Below are 24,769 nucleotides of genomic sequence, written 5' to 3'. Positions count from 1 at the left end.
TTCTCAAGACAACAGCGTCCCTGCCTATCCTCTTCTCCCCCTCCCCCCCCTCTCTCTGTCCCTCTCTATACTTGTACCATTCTATGTACCACCGTTATTACTTGCCATTCGCGGTTGTGTCTTGAACCCTTCGCTTCTCTCCCCTCATCTCCCCAACGACAGCTTCCCTTCCTGTTCTACCTCTTCCACCGGAATGGCCGCTTTTACTTCTGCCAGATGCTGATTGGGAAACCCTCCCGGCAGAGGAAGGGGACAAGCCCCAAGCATGCCAATGCTTGAACAACAAGGAAGGGGGGGGGGGGGGGGGGGGGGGGGAAGGAAAAAAGAAAAGAAAACAAAAAATAATGAACAAAATAAAGACTATTTATTGTACGCCTAGCCGATGCATTTTTTGTGTTTCCTTGATACAGCTGTATATGCAAGCGAGTGGGGGCTTATGTTCACAACGACAGCTATCTTCCATCTCCCCCCTCTCACTCTCTTCCACTCCTTCTTTCCTTCTCTCCCATAGGAGTATAGGTACAACTCGGTTCACCGCCACATAGTCATCTTCATTGAGGCGGCGGCTGTGTAGCACCGGAATGGTGCGAGCTCTGGCGGCAACGTCCCATTCTGAGAGGGGCCGTCGTCGCCAGCCTCGCTCTACGGGCTGCCCCCTCTCTCGAGCTCGTAGAACAGGAGGTAGACCTCGCGGCGCAGGTCGAGCACCTCGCTTGTCTTGGCCTCGCGGACCTTTTCGTCGCTGATGCGCCACCAGCGGTCAACGGGCTGCTTCTTGCGCGACCTGTGCGCGGGGGGCCGGGGTGCCACGGCCATTGGCGTCGGGCCCGGCGGCGGGCTGCCCCCGGGCGTGCTGTTGCCGTTGACCTTGTGCGAGATCTTGGAGACGGTGCTCCTAGCCGAGGCAGTGAACGAGCGTACGGACCGGATACTTGCCGAGTCGGGCTCCCTCTGCTTGTCGCGTGGGGCCGAGGTCGGGCTGATGCGCTTCTGCGCGTAGTCTCTCGACGACGAGGCGTCCAGGGAGGAAACGGACGGGGTGGACGAGTTCGTTTCGGAGGTCGGAGTCAGGAGATCGGGCGTTGACAACGCGGGACTGACGCCTCGTGCGATCGCGTCGAGCTGCGGTGTCGACGGCTGCGGCGTCGCGGCGGGGCTGGTCGTCTTGCTGTAGATGCCCGAGGGCTGGAATGTGTTCTGGTTCGAGTACGGGGCGTACGTGTTCTGGCGGCGGAAAGACTCGTAATGCCCGCTGTGGTGGCTCCCCTTGTGCGTGACTAGCCCCAGCAGCTTGTAGTTGCGGCGGTCGCGCAGGCCGCCGAGGGGCAGGCGTTCGGGGAAGGCGACCTTGGCCGAGTTCTTGGTCGACGTCTGGTCGTAGATGGAGCGCGAAAGGTGAACGGCCAGGATGCGCGGGAAGGAAGTGAGGCGCGTTGACCGTGCGATCTTGCGCTTTGGCGCCTCGCTGATGTTGGGAAGGAGCACATCCTCGGGAACGTGTTCCGGGTCGAAGTCAATCGCATGGCGCAGCTTGCGCACCGCTTCCTCAAGCGCCGCCTTCTCGCTTTCGCCCTTGGCCTTGGCCAGGTCCTGCTTGAGGGATTCTTCCGCCTGGATCAGCCGGCACTTCTCGCACTTGAAGTCGTCAATTATCTCCGTTTTGAATATTTCGTCAAAGCATGAGCTGAGCGTGGTCGAGCTGACTTGGGGCACGTTCAGTGTCAGCATATAGAACGACTCCTCCCTCGGCTTCGTCTTGTAACCGCACGTCTGGCACTCCGACTGCGACTCGTATTTTCCCTCCATGGGAAAGCCCTCGTCATCCTGGAGCGGTTGGCGGACGCCGTCGACTTCAAGCTGGGGTTGCGTGGACGTCGGCAGTGCGGAAGAAGACTCCTCGCCGCCCTGGCTGTCGGCCTTGTCGAGATCCTCCAGCTTTTGCTGGACTGTGTCACCGTTAAGGTTGGAGCCGGCTGACGTGGCCCGCAATGCTGCCAATTTCGCGTGGGCGCGGGCCCTTTCCCCGGCGTGGTACTCTTCCTTGAGACGTTCGGCGACGATTTGAAGAAACTCCTGGGCGTCCTGCTGTTGGCGGCTGATGCGCTGGCGGAAGGCCGTCTCGAGCACCTTCACAAACTCGATGGCGGATATCGACTTCTTGTAAATTGGCCGCTCGTTCAACGAATCGAGCATGTCCTTGAGGCCTTGGGTGACCAAGCCGCGCTGCATGCCCTCGATTTTCCAGTCTGGGTAGGTTTTGCCGGGCGGCTGGACCAGCTGGGAGTAGACGCCCTCATCGTCGATGTTTCGGCGGTGGGTCTCGCGGATCAGGTAGACGCGCAGCTCGCCCAGGCCAGCTAGGGCCTGCAGGGTCGAGTTGATGAAGCAGTCATTGGCAGCATTGCGCAGGCCGACGACGCCCTTCCTGCGGGAAGACGAGGTGCTGGACTCGTCGATTGTGAAGGTGGGCGCAAAGACGTAGACGAGGGCAATGGCGGCGAGGGATGCGCCGGCGGCATAGGAAATGGTCGTGATGTTTTTGTCGGGCATGTCTGGGGATAGGGGGGGGTTCGTTCGGGAGAAGAAGGCGGGCGAGGAGGGATTCGGGGTAGTGCGCCTAGGTGCGCGACAATCGGCAGGATGAGAGACCTGAAGAAGTGTTAGCCGGCCAGCGTGGGTTTCGTTGGACAAAAGCTGCGGTTTGTCCCGTGGGAACGGTAGTGGTTGTGATAATGTTGTACCGTTACACCCGTCTCGGGCGAGTCTCTCAGCTACGCAAGGCGGAAGTCAAAACTCACCTATGGTGTTGGGGAATAAGAACGGGGCAAGCTCATAACCATGTGAAGACCGGGCCAGTAGAGGTGCAGAAATCCAACATTGTCTCTCCAAAGGGTACGAGATGGTGTCAATGATTTGTCGGAGAAGGAGACCCCAAAAAGGGTATGGGCTGGGGAAATTGCCAGTAACGGTAAACGGGTGGAGGAGGGCGAGGAGGAGGAGGAGTAGGAGAAGGAGGGAACGACAGCAAAAGGTGAGGCGAAAACGGAGACTGCAAACTGGAAACTGGAGAAGAAGAGCAGAAAGAGGTGGACTGGTCTGGTCTGGGATGGACAGACAGCTGTGATGGAACAGAACCACACCAGGGTGCTGGAATGGGGGGTGTGCGCAGAGCAAAAAATGGGGTAAACTGGAGAACCACAGTCCGGGTCGGTGAGTGGCTGTAGGTACACTACATAGTAGTGTCGGGTGCCAGTGTGCTGGGGAGATACTTGCAGATTGGCAAAGCATGAAAGATGGGGGAAATGAATGATGGCCGCCCGGGTCCGGCGGAGATGTAGTGTAAATGCGATGGGCAGGCATGAAATGACGCCTGGTGTGTTTCTTTTTTTCTTTTCTTTTTTTTTTCCTTCCTTTTTCCTTGTCAGCTAAAGGAGCGCAGCAGCATCCGAGTGCCCCTCCCCTTCCCCCCTTTCTACCATCTAAATGAGTCCGGATGAGATGAAGTGAGGTAACGGGGATAGGAGGAGAGGCGACAGTGAGTCAGCAGTCATCAGGAAGACGCTCGACTGAGCTGGACGGACTGGACGGGCTGGACTGGGCTGAATCGGCTTGGATTGGTTTTGGTGAGAAGAAAGAGCAGACGGAACAAGGATGGAAGAGGACAGGGTGGGTGACCTATTAGCCGGACATGAGCGACGAAAAGACCGCCCTCAAACACCTAAGTTACTAAGGAAAAACCTAGGCGTTTGTTCACTCTGTGTTATTCGTCTTGACATAGCCAGAGTCCAGGAGACGACACTTGGATAGGTACGGACACGGACAGAAAGGGCTGGGACCATAGCCTGCCCATGCCACTAGGCTCGCTTCTCTCTCTCTGAACGATGGCACTATCGTGGGCCAAGAACAACACAGCGTGAATGGACTTTCATTGGAATGGTTCCTCGTCGTCTTCTTCTTTTCTCCTCTCCCCGGGCCGGCATCTGCAAACCCGCGCCTTGCTTAAAAGCGGCGTCCCTGTAGCCGGCGTCAAACGGGCTCCACCCCCAGACTCACCTCGTTTACCGTTCGTTCCTCTCTTTTGCTCCTTCTCTCTCCACATCCCTATACGGATACTGTCTTCTGCTTCTTCTGCTGTCGCTGATTGGGGCACAGGGAGTGCCGCTCTTTCCTTTTGTTCTTTCTCGGAAAGACGTCGAATGGGCAGGTGCTGAAGAAATCGCGCTCTCCATGCGCCGTGCTCGGAGGGCGGTCCTATGAGTGAGATGCGGCAACCCCGGCTACCCTTACTTTCCTGCACTCCTTGATGCGACTTGCTGCGTACACTAGGTAAGGAAGCTAGTAAATTACGTAATTCAGGTACAAGTGTGAAGCAAGGTACAGCTACGGAGTAGTGCACAAGTACCTGTTAAAACCCCAGAATCACTTCTCCATAATACCTATAGGCTATTTGTGTCTCGCTCCCCGGCACCTTCCGCCCCACCCGCTCGGCCACCTCGGCCACCGGTGTTCCATTACTACGCGGCAGGTACGTATCGACTTTCTAGGCACGTACCTGCCCATTGCCCACAGGTAGGTAGGCAGGTAGGTATTCGCACCATCACGCCTGCCAGTCATCTTCAGCCGGTCACCAAGCTCACCATCACCATCACCATCACCGTAGAGGCTCTCGGCTGTACTAACACTCAACGTAGGTTACTTCTACGATCAATCGCACTCCAGAAACTACTGCAAGGTGACGCCCCATCATTCGCGACTAATGGCCGGCCTGTACACCGTCCGAGCCACCTGATTGGGCTGGCTGGGGGGAGGGGGGACGAGGGCCGAGGCACCGTGGGGGGGGTTCTTGGAGAAGCGAATCACTCCAATGCAACTAACGTCTTCCGACCTTCTGTCACCCCGTGGCCCTCAGGAGCTCTTCATCGCGGTCTCTACTCCCATGGTATTACCGACATACGGATACAATTGCCTTGGCTAGTTTAGCTGCCTGCCAATCATCGGACCGATTCTACACCAGCATTGCCGCCCATTCGTCTGCCGTCCGTCGTCTGCAGCTGCACCTTGACCGAAACGCATCTCCCGATCTGTCCGAGCTATCAGACGTTTTCCCCAGCACCAACGTCTACCTAGTCACTTTTACCCCTCGCTTGGTACTATTTGTGTCCGAAAGTCCCAGCATTATCTATTACCTACACCTGTCTCGAACCCCCGCATTCGGGCCCCTCGCCGCCAAGGCGCAGCACCGTCTAGTTTCTCTTTGGCACGGCTTTAATGGTCACATTAATCGATGCTGTAATGCTGACATTGTGAGAGCCTGATACCTTGACAGCCATGGCCGAAATTCTGCCGCTTCTCGCCAGTGCCACTGAGGCTCATCCGGGCGACTGTCAGCCGTTGCAAGCATGCCTTGGCCGCCAAGGCATGTGGACGTTTTCCCGTGCTTAGCCGATGGCATTTTAGACCCACCTGTTGGCGCTCGAAAACACGCGTCGTCGTGGTTCGCGTTGCGTCATCTGGCGGCGCAGGATTCCTTTGCGCGGTCGTGCCGCTCCAAAGTAGCCGTGTCGACGGCCGTCTGGAGGCGACAGCTGAGGAGTCTCGCCGAGTGACTCTGCAGAATGTAGTGGTTCAAACAACCAACCGGCTGAGTCGTTGCAGTGTACTCGTTAAGGAGGATCCCGATATCTTGACGACCTGTGATCTTGTAACCCGACGCAACCATCATGCATCTGCTGCTAACACAATCTGTTCGCCTGCATCACCCGGCGCACCCACGATAGGTTGGCCTTCCCAGCTCCATATCGAGCCGTTCAGCGCAGCTGTCTTGACCCAGCCACAGCACACCTCATCCACTGCCTCGTCGCCGTAGAAGGACGTGGGAATGTGGTGTTTTTCGACAACAATCAGCCCCTCCGGGTCGTGCTCTGCCCAACCCGCTGTCTGTACATCAGCCAAGTCGCTCTCTACGTCCGCCAAAACTACTTTGAGCTTGCGAGGTACCAGATGGTCGAACTTCTGCAGCACCTCATTGTAGTCATCCTTGATATTGGCTGTTTCCAGATCCAACGGTCGCACAAGCACGACGTGCTCCAGCGAGGCCGTGTTGGCCGTGTCGTACCAGAAACAGTGGCTCCCTACGGGAGCCTTAAACAACGCCACGCGCCGCAGCTTGGGCCAAAGGCTCCAGCAGTTGACGGTGAAGGTCCGCGACATGAACGTCAGGGCCGGGTAGTCTCGCATGCATACGAGCTCCTCCAACTTGGACAGCCTCTGGAACCCGTCCGTCAGCGTCGGCCTCACGTCGAGGTGATCGTTGTACCCTGACAAACTCCCAAACGGCATGTCAACCACGAGTCTCTTGAGCGTGTCGCAGACCTCGCAGAAGAGCTCGCGTACCCACATCGCCGTGGGCTTGTCGTCCAGCGACTTCCCAAAGGGGCTGATGTAGAGGGAGGTGATGCATTTGAGGGATAGCGTGGGCGGCAGGCTGCTGAGCGACGGAGACAGGAGGCTGAGCAGAAGCAGGCTCAGGCGTTTGGTCGAGTCGATGTGCATGCACCGCCTCCGGAGGAGGCGTGTGGAAAAGCCATACGTCGAGCGCGATACCAGTGTCAAGTTGACGAGCGCCCTCGTTGCGCTGTGTGAGGCGGGCAAGATGGCAGTCTCATTCGGCGGGAGAAGCCTTTCGATGATGTGCAAGACGAGCTCCTGAGGGAGTCGCTGCCGCTCCGTCTGACAGATCGACATCCCGGACGCCTGCCTATATGTGGTCGTAGTGAGGTTGGAGATGTTTGAAAATCACAAGGGTTCGATACCTCGCGGGGTGGACTGATGCGAAGGAGACAAGAGGGTAAGAGACGGGACGTCGAGCATCTGAGGGGATGGGACATCATGGCCATCCTAGGCACCAGCTCGCTCGGTGAGGGGGGGCCGGAAAAACCCCGCTTGTCCCCCGCGCCGGCATCAATTCGAGCCACAATTCCCCGGCTTCACCGAGGTGAGGTGAGACCGAGACTTCACATCAATCACGCCTCATCGACGTCTTATTATCACTTTTCTTATGGTATTCTCAAGATTCGGTCTACTGGTTCATTCTAATTCAAGCTTGTGTCCGGTATGAACATCTTCTCTTTCATATCGTCATTCAGCCTTATCCTCCAGAGGCTGCATCCTTTCTCCTCCACTCACTCGCCTCCGTCATGAAAGGGGCTTCTCCGCATCGATCGCCGCTGACTTGGGTTGCCACAACGAGCCCCTCCTCTGCATTGTCTGCAGCGCTGGCTCCTCCGTTGAGAGCTGCTCGTCCGGCACGCTCCGGGGGACCGAGCTGACGGTGGGTCCGCCCTGCCACAACGTCGCGCTTCCCCTCCTGACGCCTGCGTCGGCGAGCTTTTGGGACGTAAACTCGGGACTCGATGCCGCCGATGACCCAGACCGCTGGGGCTTCTCCACGCCTCCCTCCTCGGGCGTGTCGACTCGCGCGGGGGGCACATTCGGGTCTCTGGTTACGACCTGTTCCGTTCCTTCGGGCTCGAGGCTCACGACCATCCTCCCGCCGCGAATCTCGCCCCTCCGCATTCTGTCGAGGCCGCGGTTGATGCCGTTGAAGCCCTCCTCCACACCGAGAAGCTCGGGGGCGCTGATGAGTCCGTTCTCCAGCAGCCTCTCGAGCCAGGTGACCAGCGCCTCACCGACGGCGGGCACCTCGTGGAAGACCTTGATGGGAACGGTGTGATACGCGACCGCTTCAGGCGCCTGTTCCTTCGGCAGGCCCGTCAGGCCGATGAGGTGCTTCCGCGTGGGGCCACTGTTGCGAGGGGTGTCAGGCGGACTGGGCGGCGCGCTGCTGGCGCCCTTCTCTGGCGCCAGTGCGCGCAAGAGCCAGCCGGCCGACTCCTTGCCACTGGTGTCAAGGGCGAAACGCAGGTCTTTCCCGACGTTGGCCCGGATAATATCGACCGCGCGCGACGGGTCGTGACTATCGACCAGCAGGTCGGGCCGCAGGACCGTGTGGTTTGCCAGCCGCAGGCCGTGCCGCAGCTTGTCTACGACGGTGACGACACGCAGCCCGGCCAGCCGCGCGAGCTGCACGGCCAGGTTCGCTGACGTCGATGACCCGCCCCAAACGACGACCCAGTCGCCGGCCGTGGCCCGCTCGCCGTCCTGGATCCCGCTCAGGCACTCGGCGCGGATATCCTGCGGCAGGGCCTCGGCGGGGACCGGGCCGCGCAGTAGTTGGAGCAGGTCTGGTCCGCCCAGCACGCCGGTAAAGTCGACGCCCATGCAGACGCCAAGCGAGAGGACGGCGGCGACGAAGGCGACGCCCAGAGTAGCGGCGGCGCGGGGCGCGACGGCGCCGTCAATGCCGCGAGGGATTCGCGACGCGTTAAAATCCGCCGTCACGACGTACTGCTGGTAGGCCGCCTTACGGAGGTCGCGGTAGTCGGTCGAGATGACGAGCACGCGGTCGCCTTCCCGGAGCCGGCTCCGCGACGACGGATGTCGGCGGACCACACGGCCGACGAGCTCGCGGCCCGAGATGTAAGGGAGGGTTGGGATCGCGAAGTTGAAGTCGCTGCAGGTATCGCACCGTTCTGTCAGCAAACATGCTTGAAGAAAGGGTTATTTGTGATTGACGCCGATATGTATAGCGTGGAAGGGGGACATACGGCGCTTTCCAGTCGATCGGGTTGAGGCCGATGTGTTCCGTCTTCACCAGCACCTCCCGCTCATCTTGGATCTCAGGCACTTCGTACCCATCTATCGTCTCGTACGGCTGCTTGGCCGCGTGGAGGATGAGCACGGTCTGCGTCTGCGGTATCTCTGCCATGGCGTCCTTTCTTTTCGGTTCCCGTGTTCCTGTGCTCTACGGCCTCGTCCTTCTCATTGGTCGGGTGAAAGGGTAAGGTGAGGAGGAGAGTGTATCCCGGTGAGGGAAGGGGGGACGGGATGAACGTGGCTGTCTTGTATGCAGGCGTTGGATGTCGCTCGGGTATGGCGCCTCCTCGGGCAATATCTTTCCTTGCACTGCCTAGGTATGCAGAGTAGAGCAAGCTTGGGTCGAGTCGTAATGAAGAGAGTTTCAGTGATCTTGGGGCGAAGCTTCCGAGTAAACTGCGGGAGGAAGAAGAAGTTGGAAGGGGATCCTCCAATCACGTAGACAATGAAATTGTTGGACTTTCCCCTTTTTTCTTTCTTTACCCTTTCTTCTTTGCAAAGTTCCCTTACATTTTCCCTTTTCCCCTGAAGAAGATAAGAGACATTTTTCTCTTACCTCGTTTAAACACAATACCCCCTCCCTTTCCCGATATCCGGAGGGTTGTCGATCGGCTAGGCGTCGTTTTTTGGAGGGGGGAAGAATTACGTGCTCTTGCAGTCCCGCATTGCGTGATTCTTCCCCAAGATGGCTGCATCGCCATCGACCACACACAATCCGGCTAACCCCTTCCTCTCTCCAAAACGCGACCTCCAAAAGCCAAGGTTCTTTGATCCCCGATAAGAAGCCGAATGACATTCGGCACCACTCCGACGAACTTTGAGATATACATGGTCGGCTAACTGGGAAAAAAAGGGGGGGGGGGGGGGGGCACCTTTACCAGCCTAGAGAGATTATCAACCCTGAATCGTATGAGAGGGGGCGCCGTGCACTCTCTATTAACACGCTCATGGTGATTTCTTTTTGAGTCCCTCTTGACGCGTTCCAAGTTCGCCAGCAGCAGGGCTACCTCCTGCGCGCGTGGTTTTATTACTCGCCCGCGAGCATTGGTCCCGGCTCCTCCTCTCTCTCTCTCTCTCTCTCTCTATGCCCCTCGACTGAAGCGGATTGCCGCGCACCGCCCCCCGATCGATGCGGAAGAGGAAGGCTAATGCGGCCGAGCTGGGTCAACGACAGCCGGGGGGAGGGAGGGGGGGAGAGATAGAGAGGGATGCAACCACAGCCAACCCCTTCCCTCCCTCTCCCAATGCTCCACTATTATGCCCGTCACGACATGTCGCAAGATTGTTGCCAATCTTCGATAGGGCCTTTTTCTCGCCGATGCAGGCCTGGCTAGCTGATTAATTCACCAGCTCGTGATTTCGGTCTAATGCGTGTGTGCTTGTCTGCCCAGCTGACGTGATCGATGCTTCTGGTAGTGGCAGTGGGGGTTGTCCCCTCCCACCCCAAGAGTCCGAAGCCTGCCACAAATCGCTCCGGGAATCCTTGCAAGCGCAGCATGTTGGACAATCGGGTGTGTTTTCGTTCAATTAAGCTCTGTTGGCGATATGGATCGTCCCCATACAGGTTCAAGCAGGTATCGGGGGGGGGGGGATCTGATGGTGATCGTCCCAGCTTCGAGACCAGGAGCTGCGGGGGTCGGTTCTCAGGTGTTGAGCACTGGGGTCAATAACAGATAGGGTTGTTGTAAAGGCTATGGTGTATACTCTCTTTTTTTTTATTGCTTTCTCTGGCAACTAGTCACTAGTCCATCTTTCAAGTGTACCTCTAGAAAAGGTAAACCCTGACAGGATAGTCAAATCAGTCTGACAATCTTGCATTTTTATCTCGAAGGCAACGAGCAAGATGGTTTCGTGTAACGCTTTATTAGTAGAGAGAAGACAGCGGGAGTCTAGGAGACAAACTCAATAACATCCAATCCCTTTGATGTCACACGCATGGTCAATATATCTATATAGTGTCAAACCTTACTTGGCATTCTTTCTCCGCATAGGCAGGGCGAGGAGGCGTATGTCATGACTTATCAAAGACACTGCTGTCTGCCGTTCTAAACGTAGCCCAGCAACGAACTCTGCACCATTTCACCCATAAAGCGTCCCTCTGCCCCCTGGAAACACAGTAATTAATCTTCCAACTTGCCTTCCTTTCCAGATGGCCATGCTTTCGGGAAGTAAAACGAAGAGCGTACCGCAGTGGAGCCAAACTGAGGTTTTTACTAGGCTGATCTGGGCTATCAAGGAGGATTACCCCACCCCGGACTAATACCTCGACGGAGTTGTCCATGATCTTATACTAATTCCTTTATAATCTTGTCGAAACCTTCCTTGTCTTTGCGATGCCAGTTGTTACAGGTCCACGAAATAGAATCGCGTATGTAAGCCCGCCACTGCGACCTCGCCATGCACGGATACCCCCGGAACCATTAGAAAAAGGTATCTTGATTTTCTGAGCTTCCAACTTTGCCAAGTTTTTGGGGGGTGTCAATGCTTTGGGCCTGGTGACAAAACACTATGCCTCCACTTTCCCTGCCATGACGTACGAATATCAGCGAGTGGTGGGCAACCCTCACGACTTTGCAAGCAATCAGCAATCGAAGCAATCTCTGCCTGCATAGCGCACATCTCGATGAACTACGCGGACGGCGTCGACTCCACGAGCGAAGAGGTCCAGGTCGACCCGGACGGCGACCTCGTCCTCCGCGCCGGCCAGCAGACCGGGTTGCCCGAGCGGTCGTTCCGCGTCTGCGCGAACGCGCTGCGGCGCTCGTCGCAGGTCTGGAAGAAGATGCTCTTCGGCCCGTTCAAGGAGTCCAAGCCGGCCTTCGGTACCTGGCTCGTCCACCTCCCGGACGACGACCCCGACGCTCTGGAGATCGTCCTGAACATCATACACGCAAACTTCCCCCTGGTGCCCGCCACGCCCGGCCTGGCCGAGCTGTACGAGATCTTCCAGATGGCGAACAAGTACGACATGGTCCCGGCGCTCAAGCCGTGGGCCAACGCGTGGCTGGACGTGGCCGAGAGCTGTGCCGCCGTGACGGACGGCGAGAGCATGGCCGCGCTGACGTACGTCGCGTGGGAGCTGGGCCAGGTCGAGCTGCACAGGAAGATGATGAAGGAGCTGTTGCTGTACTCTTCGATCGACGGAGACGGCCGGATGGTCACCGCTGACGGCGTAGTGCTGGATGACTCTGACCCTATCGGTCCTCCGGGATTACTCGGTAAGCTTGATGATCGGTTGTCCGCTGATGAAAAGAGGAAGAAAAAAAGAACAAGAAAACCAGGCTCGGTATTAACTACCATAACCCAGGTTTCCTGCGCAAGCAGCACCAAGAGATCTTCAACACACTCCCGTCGCAGCTCAACGACGTCATCGCCAAGTTGACGACGGGTCCAGGCTGCTGCGTCGACAAGAAAGCGTCCTCCGACGAGAGAGCGGATTGCAACGACATCATCCTCGGCAGCCTCGTCAGGGGCATGGCGAAGACGAGAGGTTCCATTTCACTGACGATGCCGGTGAGCGAGGGCGAGAGCGTGGCGAAGTTTGCCGGCACCATCAGAACCATCGCCGAGGGCATCTCCTCTCATGAACAGCACGGCAGAAAATGCAACCCGGCGCCGAGAATTATCGCCGCGCTCAACAAGTTCACGCGCGGTCGGGTTGTGAAGTTGACCAAGATGAGCGTGGAGAAGATGGAGGTAAGACGGGAAGAGCTGGGGCTGGACAAGCCACGTTCGCAAAAGCCAAGCGAATGGAGCCTGTCGTTACTAATAGCGTAAAACTGCAGTTGCGAATTGGGTATAGAATGGATTAAAGTGTAAGATGTTGTATTTCAATAATATCACAAGTAACTAGCTGAATAAAACAGCAAAAGCACCTGTCGTCTAGCTCATGATGCCCTTCTTGCCATCGCCATCGGCATCCTTGAAGGGGTTCAACTTGTCAACAAGGGAAACCTTCTTGCCCGTCGCGTCATATCGATCAGTGCTGGTGGTCGTAGAACCGAAGTTGGCCTACACCATGGTTAGTTTCAAATGAGTATTCTGAGAGCATTCAATCTTCCACATACATCGGCCTTGTTCAGGGAGGAGGCACCGGTGGCAGCGGTGCCGGTGGTGTGGGCGGGATCATTCTGAACACCAGTCGGGTGAGTTCCATGCCTGATTCCCTGGGTGGTGCTGACATGTTTGGAATCATCACCTACAGTGTGGCGAGCGTTGGCAGCCTGGGCTGCAGCGACGCTATCCGAACCCTTATGGCCGTGGGAATGGCCGTGGGAGTGGCCGTGGGTTCCGGCTACCCCAGCGTGCTCAGTCTTCGCAAAGCCCTTGTCCAACTTGTCGGGGCACCCGTCAAACTCGCCAACCTTGTGGAGTCCATGTCCGTCAAGGCCACCCTTGTCACGATTGAACTCCTCAAGGGTCTTGGTCGGGAGAGTAGTAGCGGCATGGTGGACGGGCTTAGCGTGATGTGTCTCGTGGATTGGCACAGTTGTGTGCACGACATGGGGCTGTACGACGTCCCTCTGGATGACGGGCTGGATGTGCTCGTGAACGTGGTGGTGGACACGCTCACCGGTCACCACAGGTGCGGCGGTAGAGGTGTGGGTAGTGTCGTGGGTGACAGAAGTGTCCTTGAACTTAGCATGTTCGCGGTCAAGGGTGTGCTTAGTCTCCTTGCTGTCTTCGTGGTTGAAAGACTTGTGTGCAGTAGGGACGACATTGTGGAGGTGCTTCTCAGGGCTGTGGTGCGGAATCAGTTGACCAGTCTGCGTTGAAGAGGGGCCGTTGTGACTTACAGAACCTGCTTGTCCTTGATAGGTTGAACTGTGGTGTGGTGGTGGTCTTGGTGAACCTCCTTGTCAACGGCAGTGGTGATCTCCTCGTGGCGGTGAGGGCGGACTTGCTCCTCAGTGACGGCCTTGTTGACATCTTCATGAACGGTGGTCTTGTGGTGTCCATCCTTGGATACAATTCCTGCAACGGCTTGCTTTGCTTTATCCATGTTTGCTGGTTTAGGTGGTTTCTTCGTTGAGAGGTTGTGGTTGTTGAGTTGGTTTGATTCGTGAGTGATACAGAAGAACTCCTTATTGATGACAACGGACCACCCCAGGTTTATATAACTCAACGGTGTTCATTGTTTCAACATTTGACAAGTGAGTGGCGCATCACTTGCAACACTTCAACGTCATTCAGCATTGGATATCAAGCCGTACCGCCGCTACTGATGCTCGTGGCTTCTGCCAATTCCATTCTCATTCCTCTGGGCCCAGTGTCCAACTGGAGGCTGGCGAGTTCGATGCAGCACGTCATTGCTGGGTCACGATCATCTCCAACGGGGGCGCATTGGCCTCATGCTGTGTGACGATAGTGCTGAAGTGTCGAACCGCTCAGCTGGTATGGTTTTCGAAACCAAGCTACAGGTGTGCCGCTGACGACGTCGCAATGCAACTGAGCGTGCTTGGCGCGGCGCCCGCATGTGGAACATCTGAGATGAATCGGAGACTTGGGAATGTGGCTTGAGCCTTTCTGGCCTGGTCCGCTGGGTCCTGCCGACGGAAAGAGACCTTGTTCGCTGCTTAAAGTGTTCCTACGGCCGTGGCGTCGACACTAGCTCCAGATGGAAGCGTCATAAGGGATTGCGGCTGCAAACCACATCGTCGGAAACGGATAGCGACGACCCCAACCCTCGGCGGCGATCGCGGGGAATTAGTTGTCACTAGTTTGGGGCAAACAACGAAGTGACAGCTTGGTTAAGATTGTCCTTGGCATTTTTGCCGGTCCTTTTGATCCAGGGTGATCGGTTTGAATCAAATCCGCTGTCCCTCCCAATCGATGATATGTTGATTGCGACAGCTTTCCTCACGTCAATGCTCTCTAACAGTGATCTCCATTGAACTAGTAGGATGGCCAGTGATACACTCTGTGGCAAGCTCCTACTTGATTGACCGTTTGTGTTTGTCATTGTGATTCAGCCTGCGTACCGACGCTCAACCAGAAGCACATGTTCCAGATCACCGCCAGACTTTCGATGACATGTAATTAGTGCTCCTAGTAGCTTTGTACTGGTATTTGAATTTCGCCCCAGGGCCCGTGGTCTCGGCCCTCCGGCCACTCTGATGCCCGTCTGCAGCTTTGGCGCCGCTGCCGCAGTGACTCGAGGCTTCTGCTGGCAGGATAATTTGTGTATCGATGCTACTGGCAGCCCACCGATGTCACCTGTTGATGCCTCGGCCCATCATGACAAAGTTGTCTCCCAGTTGGCCAAGCCGTGTGTGTCTCACTTCAAGCTGAGACAGCACTTCGTATGAAGCAATAGAATTGTCGCTCCCCCTTGACGGAACATAAATTCCAATGGCTACTCCAATTATGAACAGCTTTTACGCCACAGTACACACACCTATCAACCCAACTTTGTTAGGCCCAGCCATTTTCAGCGTAGCGCCCATCAGTTCAGGCTAGTCATAGCAAAAGTCTTAGACATAAATTGATAGTTGAAGTAAAGCATTTGCATAACCGAGGTGTGCCCTGGCTCGGATGACGGTTAGTTCTCTTCAGGAAATGCATTTTTTGGGATGAGGTCTGTATCAAGGGTTTATATTCTGCTTATCCGAACTTGTTGTAGTATCATTACCTGTGCGACCTTGAGACCGACCGTCTGTCTTGTTTACGTACCTCAGTCTGTATCAAGAGGTTCGCCGAAGGGTGGAGCCGTCTCGCGTTTAGGAAAAGGTCATGAGGTAAAGGAGAGGGGAATGAAATGCATCATGGTCTGTAGGATTTACACATACACACAAAGAAGGAAACTCGTCATCATATAATTACCGTACTGAACAATGCGTGGCCGAGTAAATTGGCAATTTGTCTGTCATCGAACTATTCTTTTTGTATTGAGGCAACTGGCAGCATTTGTTTTGTCATATTATACTAGCCCATCGCTGTACAGAAACGCTGGACAAAGAGAATATCTGTTATCTGCCGCGGGTTTTGTGAAAGGTGGATTCGGTTACCATTTATGATGCACAAAAGGTCAAAGAACTGAAGAGCTTTCTCAAGGACTCCCGAGAGAAACAGCATGAAGAACGTTTGTTGTTTCACCTTGGAAGGATTGACTGAAGCACTTGCGAAAGACCGTTATTAAACGACAACTGGCCAAAATACATCTGTAAACATTGCATGTTTTTGACAATGAGAAAGTGATCAATCACAAGCATAAATGCACGTCAGGAACGATCGCGAGTAGCCATAAATAGCTAGCGATTTCTCGCATATCTCGCAGCTCATTGGCACTATTAGAAGACTCAGGCTCCGAAGGAATACTTCCCCAATAGAGCTCTACGGCTCATTGTGTCTTGTGAAAGGCGACTTGTGTCACAAAACGATCCTCCCTCTTGCCGATTTCTCTAACCTCCAATAAACAACACGCCTTCTAGCATGTATCAAGTATTCATCCTCTTCTCGATGCTGGCATCAGAAGTCCTGGCACACGTCGTTCTTGAGAACCCAAAGCCCTTCAAATTTGCCGCTGACGGTCCTACTAACCCTATCTCTAGCACAGGCGACGACTTCCCTTGTAAAATGCCACATGCTGGGGCTACATACGAGATTGACGGACCTCCCACGCTCATGGCCATCGGGGAGACTTTCGAAGAAATTTTCAAGGGGCAGGCTGTACATGGGGGCGGTAGCTGCCAATTTGCTCTTAGCGCCGATGCAAAGCCAACGAAAGACTCAAAATGGATGGTCATCCACTCTATCGAAGGCGGATGTCCGGCTCGCAACCAGAAGGGTAACCTCGAGGGCCCGAACAAAGATAAGTACCCTTTCACGATCCCTAACAGTATCATCCCGGGCGACTATGTTTTTGCTTGGATCTGGCTCGCTAGGGTTGGCGGCCAGCCCAAGTACTACATGAACTGTGCTCCTGTTATTATTACCGGCATGAGAAAAAAGCGTGATGATTTTGCCGGCCGCCGAAAGTCGTTGGCCAGGCGCGAACAATTCCCCGAGCTTTTCATGGCGAACATGGGTGATGTCTCCGGTGGCTGTACCACCGGAGAGGCCTTGAACGCGCAGATTCCCATTGCGTTCCCCAATTCTGGCATTTATGTCGACCACCCCGAGGGAAAGAACAATCTGTTTAAGCAGCCTTGTGATGGGAACCCTCGAGCAGGATCATCAGTAGAACCGCCTTTTGGGGGTAGCGTTACTTCTAGCACGGTTGGAACGGCTGCCTCAAGTTCGACAACAAAGGGCTCTATTGTTTCTATTGCCTCGTCTGTTGTCGCTGGGACAACTACTTCATCTGAGAGGCATCCTATGCAGCCTACGATTCCCACCGACACCGCAGTCTCAACCAAATTTGGCCCTGCGCCGATTACTACGACTGTAACAACTGAGGTCACAATCACTGTAACTGCTACCATCATTGCCACATCAGTCCTCACAAACACGACCGCCGCTAGACCGACATCTACTACAACTTTATCGCCGAGTGTACCCGAGCCACTCCCCGGTACTTGTACCGAGGGCTACCTCATCTGTTTGCCGGATGAGACTCATTTTGCTACGTGCACTGGCGGCAAGCTGACTGGTCCGCAACCAATCGCCCCAGGTTTCAAGTGTACTGCGGGGGAGGGGGAGGGGCTGCAGATCTCGCCAGCTATAATGAAATAACACAGCGTTAGATACGAAGAGGTCGGCAGAGGAGTCTCGAGTGCCTTTTGCTGTGTTAGGAATGATGCGGGGCGCAGACTCGTGATGATCGGATGAGGATCAAAATGAGAGACTACGAAAACAGCTTATTCGTGAGAGCAAGTCCTATATCATCGTGTCTCCCCTCCAAATATGTCAGATTTGCGGACATCATGTGTGGAATGGTTTCAGCGGCCCAGAAGCCTTGCTGCATGCTTTTTGTTTTTTTTTTTGAAATAAGTAATTTGGTAAAAAAAATAGATGCCACATTGTGTGGCGAGCCCAGACTTAGTACATGTCACTGTACCCTTTCTTCGCGTTTGAACAACCAATTGTGACAACTCGACATTCAAATGAGGCTTGATCAGCAACTTAGACATCTTGTTCATTTTAAAGAGGCCAGTTGTGCCTCATCAGATCACTAAACTCCCCGTTCCAGTTTTCAATACCACATTTGCATGCTGCTTTGTTTAAAAGGTAGTTACTAGCATCTGTGAACCCAACAAATATTAGCTAAGCAGCTCTCAACATGTAGCCGGTGCTGTGAAAGTCAAACAGTTCATAAAACCTACTCTTGTGCCCGGACCCAACTTCTCTCCGCACAATGAGTCTCAACTTACGATGCACATACCACGGCCAACTACGTATGCGGCAAAGCTTTGGCCTCTTACCTGAACAAGGCCAAGCCCTACGGTCCATCCCGCCTGACCACCGGAGCCCGGGTCCTTCCCGGTTGGGTGGTTACAGCTTTCCTGGGGGTTTTATGGAAATGATGCAGTCAACCTTGCTCGTCGTCGATTCCATGTACGAGATGCCAAGGACCGTCAACCTATCAGGCCAAAATATCCATGGTTGAGCCTGTATCGTTACGTAAAACGGGCACTTCCGTGCGCTTCTTGTCCCCTCATCTGCACAGTGTTCACGCAACACAGAGTTTACGATCCGGTAAACTCAACCATGTAACACGACATGGCATCCTAAGACGCCCCGTGACCTCCGTGCTGACGCGCTTGGCGGGCGGTGCCGGTCTCGAACGACATCACTGAACAGCCCGCCATCATCACAAAGATTCTTTATTCTCTGGCCATGTTCCTCGTTTACCACCCAAAATTGAATGATTGAAGCATCAAAGTCATGGCGCTCAAGAACCTAGCCCTTCGTCCAGCGGCTGATGTGGTTGCTGAGTACGACAGCGACACGGAGACTGAATGGGTTCAAACACCGTCGGATGATACTCTGCCAGACGAGGATGAGATCAAGATAGACCCCAACGGGGACTTGCTACTGCGCACCGGAGCCGACCCTTCGTCTGGCGACACTCTATCATTCCGCGTTTGCTCCAACACACTACGGCGCTCATCCTCTTTTTGGAAAAGGTCGCTCTACGAGATGTCTTCCGAGACCATAACGCACGATGGGGAATGGTGGGCGTGCACTCCATCGCTCTACGCTTGTCAGTATGACAAGTCATCTGGACTCATCATCCTTCTCAACATCATCCATTCCAAGTTCCATCAGGTACCAAGGGATGCTACGGTCACCGAGATCTACAACACTTTATGTCTCGCAAGCCTATACGAAATGGAGGAGGTTCTGCAACCTTGGATCGCGCAGTGGTATGGCGCGTTGAAAAATGCGGAAACCAGTCGGAGCGGAAGAGACCTTGGGATGCTTGCGTGCATAGCTTGGACACTGGGCGATGAGCGGCTCTTTCAAAAAATGATTGCCAAAATCACACTTACTTGTGTCGCCGACGAGGAGGGCCACCTGATGACAGCTGATGGTGTTCGCTTGGACGACTACACTCACGACTTTCTTGGCTCGCCTTTGATATCTGGTAAGTGGAGATACATGCAGTTTGCGATTGGATTTGATCTAACGCCTTTTTTTCAGAAACCATCCGTACAAAACGAAGCCAGCTGGCCTTGGACCTGCCATCACACCTGAATCATCTAGTCGACAGGCTAATAGAGGGCAAATGGCTGTGTGTCGGTATTTCTGACATCCCGGTTACCAGAGACAAGAAATGCGATTATATCGTTCTCGGAAGTGTGTTTGCGGGACTGATATACGTCCGAGGGTCCAGAGCAACAGAGGTTGAGATCAGATCAGACGAGAGCATCATGGACCTGCTAAAATCTCTTAAGCGAGTGCTTTCATATATGACCTGCTACGAAAAGCATTTGGATTGCAACCCTGCAGAACGGATTGTGGCCGCAATGATGGAAACAGTCGACGGCGTGGATGTACCGTTGAACACAGACTGCACCCTGAGAATGAGGGAACAGCGACAAAAGTTAGGGTTAGAAAACAAATCATAAGGTGCCGAATGTTGGCTACGATAAAAAGATTCAGATTGTCCATTGAAGGTCCTATGCGGCTTTAGGTTGGTTGTACAGCGGATGGCGGTAAAAGTTATCATCGGAAGCGCCCTCCATACACAGACTCAAGACGTCTACATGAGGTTCTACAGCAAACCAAGCAATAAACACGCACAATATCAATATGGTGATGCAATGCTACAAAGGTCTGGGAACTCGGTACAATTGCAAAAATGAATCGCTATGACCGTGGCAGGGCTCGAACCTGCGACCTTCTCGGGATCAATGGCACATACTTGTGAACGAGAAATCATAATCCAGTAGAACACACAGCCGGGGATGTTGAAAAATTCAATCTGCACTACGGAAGAAGTGGACATCGTCGTAGTGGTCAACCTTCCCTCCTTTTTACCCGTCACGTTTTGGAGCTGTTAGTCTCCAAGCGTGCACTCCACCTATTTTCTTAACACCTATATTACTTACGTAAGCCACCTTAAGGCTATGCCGGCCCCTGATGGGCCAGCCTTACTGGCCTTGCCGCTGCTAGCAACGCCACAGCCAGGCCTTTAACTACTAGCGGCAGCTATGTTTACTATCTTAAGCTTAAGTATAGGTAAAGGTTTACTAACTAAGCGTAAGAGGTTTATAGACCCTTTAAGCCTAGCTATAGTCACTACAGACGTATTACTACTAAAGGACTTTACCTAGATAACTTAGACGCTTAAGAAGAAGCTAGGTATAGACGTGTCGCTATATAGACTAATAATAAATATAACTTAGGGGAACCTAAAGGATAAGCTAAGTAAGATTATAGCACTTAATAATAGTTATAGATATATAGTAAACACCCTAATTAATAACCTTTAGTAGACTTTATAATAGATATAAACTAAAGGATATTACTAGATAGTAGTTAACTACTACACTAATATTATAGCTAGTTTCTAAGCAGTAGGGTTTCTACTAATAGTAAGCAGAGGGAGATACTTAGTAATAGTAATTATTATCTTATTAGTCTGTTAATTACTTAGTAATTAGTTATATAGTTAATAGTTATAAAAGTAGCTTATATAGCTCTTTATTAATTAAATTACTAAGGTTAGATACTAAAAGGTATTTAGAGAATATATTATAAAGTTAATTACTAAAGAGCTATAGAAGTCTGTCCTTAAGTGTATCTAAGTCTATCTTATATATAAGTCCTAGCTGTTCCTTAAATAGTCCTATTAACTAATAGTTATAAGTAATTACTATTCTTATATAAGGTAAGCGCTTAGTAAATACTAGTAAGCGCTTACTTTTATAATTAATAGTAATTACCTTATTATATAATTACTTCTTTATCTTTATATAACCTATACTATAGTTCTTTTATTTCTAAGGAGTTATCTATTTATCTCTTATCTTTTATTTATATAAATACTACTACTACTTATTATCTGCCTATTAGGTAATGTAATATAGCCTATAGCTTATTAGGTTATAATATTAGGTCTCCCCTCTAAAGGTCTTATCCTTAAGACCTATATAAGTAGGTTATATCTCCTAAGTTAAGGAGTTATTAATCTTAATCCTTAATTTTTTATACTAATACTATATCTAGTAAAAAGAATTATTAAAAAGCTTCTTTTATATAGCGTTATCTAAAGCTTATATTAAAAATAAAAGAATTTAGTTTTAATATTATACCTTATTTATTTTATTAGTTAGTAGGTTATTATTATAAGATACTTATAAAAAAGTTAAAGTGTTATAAGTATACTTATTATAGTTATTTATATAATATAACTATAAATACTATTTATAAGTATAAGGCTTTTTTCCTTATTAGTTTTTTTTATTTTAATAAGTAATAGTAAATTATTTTCTAACTAAGTCTAATTAATTAGATTATAAAAAAAAAGGCTAAATAGCTTCTTTAAAAACGTACTAAGGCGCTATAAAGAGTATAAGCTAAAATAGATAAGTCTTTAGTAAAGTTAGATTATCTTTAGTAGGTAAAAAGAATAGTGTTTAAAAAAGGTTAAAGTATCCTAGATACTCTTCTTAAGAAGTCTAAGGGGGTTCTAATAGAATCTACTATTATTTATAAAGTATAGTCTAGTAGTGCCTTTAGTATAGTTAACTAAAGTGCTATATAAGGTAATCTAGATTTAGTAAGTTTTAACTTTAGTATACCTATAAAAGTTATTAAGAATATTAAAGGTTCTTAACTAGTTCCTATAAGTTATCTTTATATCTATAATTTTTTTACTTAACTAAGTACTATTTCTTTTTATTCTTATATTATTAGTTAATAATCTATTTAACTTTATACTTTAGTTTATAAGGTTTAATAATAATATAGTTATTAGTATTTAACCTTTATAGTACTAGCTTTAGTAGTATAATATAAAAAACTAAGTAAACTTTTATTATATTAGGTAAGTTAAGTTTATAATTAACGTTTAAGATTCTCTTAAGAATTTTAAATAGTCTAAGTTTCTTATAGTTAAGTTTATTACTTAGTTATTTTATCTTAATATTTTATTATAAGAGGTATACGCTATCTCCCTCTTTAAAAGTTAGTCCCTTAATCCTTAAAGTGTTAGTATATTTCTTTATTTATATCCTAATAAATTCTAAGTCTAAGGCTACTTTACTTTAGAGGTCTCTTATTTTATTAATATTAGCTATAGCTTTTAATACTTATAGGCCTTCTCTAGGCTCTCTATAGGCAGTTAGCTAAAATTTATAGTTTAAGTAAAATAGTAAGTTCTAAGTGCTTTCTTTAATAGTATTATTATAAGTAAATTAGGCTATAGGTAGTAGTAATACTTAATTATTTTAGTTATAGTTAATATAATATTATAAATACTATTTAAGTATTTAGTTAATCTTTTTTATTTATTTATTAGTTTATAAGTAAAATATAGTAAATAGTTTATAGTCTATACTAAGTTATAAAATTAGGGATTTCTAAAACTTTAAGGTAAATAGCTTATCTTTATTAAAGATAATTTCTTTTAGTAAACTATAGTTACTAATAATATATTTTAAGAAGGTATACACTAGGTCTTCTACTATACTTAACTTTAGGTATAGTATAAAGTAGGTATACTTTATAAGTTAGTTAATAATTACTAGAATACTATTATAGTACGTCTTTATAAGAGGTTCTCTTAACTTTAGTAGTTTAATAATAAAGTCTAAAGAAATTAAGTGCTATACTTTTAGTAGTACTAGTAGTAGTTAAATTTACTTATATAGCTTATAAGGACGATTTTTACTTTTCTTATATATATTATAGTCTTTAATTACTAAAGCTACTTCTTTATATATAACTTTCTTATTATAATATTATCTAATTTATTTAAATATTTTTATAATTCCTTAGTGTCTATATACCTTAGTACTATATATCTTATAGATCTATTTAGGCGTTATTCTTCTAGTTATACTAGTACTACTATATCTACTAATTATAATAAGTTTCTAGGCTAGTATAATATTACTATTATTATTATATTTAAAAATAACCTATGTTTCCTCTAGGACTAGAACTTTATAGTCTGTTTTTCTACTTAGGGCGTCTGCCTTACTGTTTTTTATCCCTTTATAGTAAATAATCTTAAAGTTATATTCTAATAGTAATTCTAACTATCTAATTTATTATTTATTAAGAACCTTTAAGGTAGTAAAATAAGAAAGGTTCTTATAGTTAGTATATATAATAACTTAGTGCTTAGTGCTAGATAGATATAGTCTTTACTCTTAAAATACTTTAATAATTACTATTAGTTCTTTATTATAGATCTAGTAATTTAATTTAGGTTTATAAAAGGCTTTTAAGTAGAATATATATAGGTATAGTCTTCTTTTTTTATCTTATTATCCTAGTTATCTACCTATAGTAAAGTCTAAAGCGTTAGTTTTAACTTTAAATAGTTTATCTAGGTTAGAGATCTTAGTAACTAGTTCTAAAGAGACTAAGGTCTTAATTTTATAAAATACTTCTTTATATTTCTTTATCTATATAAACTTAGTGTTCTTATATATAAGTTACTAAAGTAGTCTTATTTTATCTATATATTCTTTAAGGAATTATTAGTAGAACTTAATAAATCTTAGGAATAATTATACGTCCTTAACGTTCTTAGAGGTAGGCTAGTCCCTAACTACTTATATTTTTTTATCTTATATCTAGATTTCCCTTAAGGTAATAGTAAATCCTAGGTAGTTAACTTTCTACTAGTAAAATTTACTTTTTTTTAGTTTAATAAGTAGCTTAGCTTCTTAAAGTTTACTAAGTACCTAATATATATATTCTTTATATTCTTTAAGGTTCTTTAAAAAGATAAGGATATTATTAAGGTAGTAAATAATAAATATATCTAGCTTTTTTTATAGGATATAGTTAATTATAGTTTAAAAGGTAGCTAGTGTATTAGTAAGTCTAAAAGGTATAACTAGTGTTTTAAATAGGCCTTACTATATTTAGAATACTATTTTCTATTTATTTTCTTTTTTAATTCTAATTAGGTTATAAGCTTCTTTAAGATTAAGTGTAGTAAACTATTTTACTTTATATAGTAAATCTTATAGTTTTAAGATAAGTAGAAGTAGGTAGGCGTTCTTCTTAGTAATATTATTAAGTTTTTAATAGTTAATATATAGTTATAATTTACTATTTTCTTTTAGTATAAATAAGATAAGGTATCCTATTAGTAAGTCTAATAGTCTAATATAACCTTTTTTAAGGTTATTATTTAGCTATTTATTAAAAGCTTCTTATTTAGTTAGGTTAAGGTTATAGATTAGCTTAAGTTTTAGTTACGTCCTTAGTAATAGCTTAATCTTATAGTTATATAGACTATACTTCAGTAATTCTATTTCTAGTTCTTTAGTAAATAGTTTGTTATATTTTTAGTAGATCTTAGGAATTACTAAGAGCCTTTTTTTCTCTTATTATTTATTATTTATAGATTTAAATTACTTATCTTTTATAGGTTTAATCCTTTAGATAAACGCTATATACTTTAGTTATTTTCCTAATTTACTTA

General features: G+C 48.9%; 7 protein-coding genes across 7 annotated transcripts; 3 read left to right on the top strand and 4 right to left on the bottom strand.

Moving 5' to 3' along the window:
• Nucleotides 1–642: 642 nt before the first annotated feature.
• Nucleotides 643–2,550, bottom strand: GLRG_11543 (ubiquitin carboxyl-terminal hydrolase; the record flags this gene model as incomplete). Its single annotated transcript, XM_008102244.1, has 1 exon — nucleotides 643–2,550. The coding sequence occupies one exon, from the start codon at nucleotides 2,548–2,550 to the stop codon at nucleotides 643–645; it is 1,908 nt and encodes a 635-aa protein (XP_008100435.1).
• A 3,168-nt stretch (nucleotides 2,551–5,718) lies between these two features.
• GLRG_11542 (uncharacterized protein) lies at nucleotides 5,719–6,744 on the bottom strand (the record flags this gene model as incomplete). Its single annotated transcript, XM_008102243.1, has 1 exon — nucleotides 5,719–6,744. The coding sequence occupies one exon, from the start codon at nucleotides 6,742–6,744 to the stop codon at nucleotides 5,719–5,721; it is 1,026 nt and encodes a 341-aa protein (XP_008100434.1).
• Nucleotides 6,745–7,194: 450 nt separating this feature from the next.
• GLRG_11541 (alcohol dehydrogenase GroES-like domain-containing protein) lies at nucleotides 7,195–8,827 on the bottom strand (the record flags this gene model as incomplete). The annotated part of the gene is made up of 2 exons (XM_008102242.1): nucleotides 7,195–8,572; nucleotides 8,667–8,827. The coding sequence occupies 2 exons, from the start codon at nucleotides 8,825–8,827 to the stop codon at nucleotides 7,195–7,197; spliced, it is 1,539 nt and encodes a 512-aa protein (XP_008100433.1).
• Nucleotides 8,828–11,338: 2,511 nt separating this feature from the next.
• Nucleotides 11,339–12,492, top strand: GLRG_11540 (uncharacterized protein; the record flags this gene model as incomplete). The annotated part of the gene is made up of 2 exons (XM_008102241.1): nucleotides 11,339–11,933; nucleotides 12,023–12,492. The coding sequence occupies 2 exons, from the start codon at nucleotides 11,339–11,341 to the stop codon at nucleotides 12,490–12,492; spliced, it is 1,065 nt and encodes a 354-aa protein (XP_008100432.1).
• Nucleotides 12,493–12,597: 105 nt separating this feature from the next.
• On the bottom strand, nucleotides 12,598–13,717 carry GLRG_11539 (allergen; the record flags this gene model as incomplete). Its single annotated transcript, XM_008102240.1, has 3 exons — nucleotides 12,598–12,726; nucleotides 12,783–13,455; nucleotides 13,512–13,717. The coding sequence occupies 3 exons, from the start codon at nucleotides 13,715–13,717 to the stop codon at nucleotides 12,598–12,600; spliced, it is 1,008 nt and encodes a 335-aa protein (XP_008100431.1).
• Nucleotides 13,718–16,146: 2,429 nt separating this feature from the next.
• Nucleotides 16,147–17,388, top strand: GLRG_11538 (endoglucanase; the record flags this gene model as incomplete). Its single annotated transcript, XM_008102239.1, has 1 exon — nucleotides 16,147–17,388. One exon carries the CDS (start codon nucleotides 16,147–16,149, stop codon nucleotides 17,386–17,388), a length of 1,242 nt encoding a protein of 413 aa, XP_008100430.1.
• A 1,152-nt stretch (nucleotides 17,389–18,540) lies between these two features.
• GLRG_11537 (uncharacterized protein) lies at nucleotides 18,541–19,727 on the top strand (the record flags this gene model as incomplete). The annotated part of the gene is made up of 2 exons (XM_008102238.1): nucleotides 18,541–19,243; nucleotides 19,300–19,727. 2 exons carry the CDS (start codon nucleotides 18,541–18,543, stop codon nucleotides 19,725–19,727), a joined length of 1,131 nt encoding a protein of 376 aa, XP_008100429.1.
• Between the last annotated feature and the right edge of the window lie 5,042 nt (nucleotides 19,728–24,769).

The sequence above is a fragment of the Colletotrichum graminicola genome (genome assembly GCF_000149035.1).
Source record: "Colletotrichum graminicola M1.001 genomic scaffold supercont1.93, whole genome shotgun sequence".
Lineage (NCBI taxonomy): Eukaryota > Fungi > Ascomycota > Sordariomycetes > Glomerellales > Glomerellaceae > Colletotrichum > Colletotrichum graminicola.
This window is presented reverse-complemented; position numbering and strand designations above follow the sequence as displayed.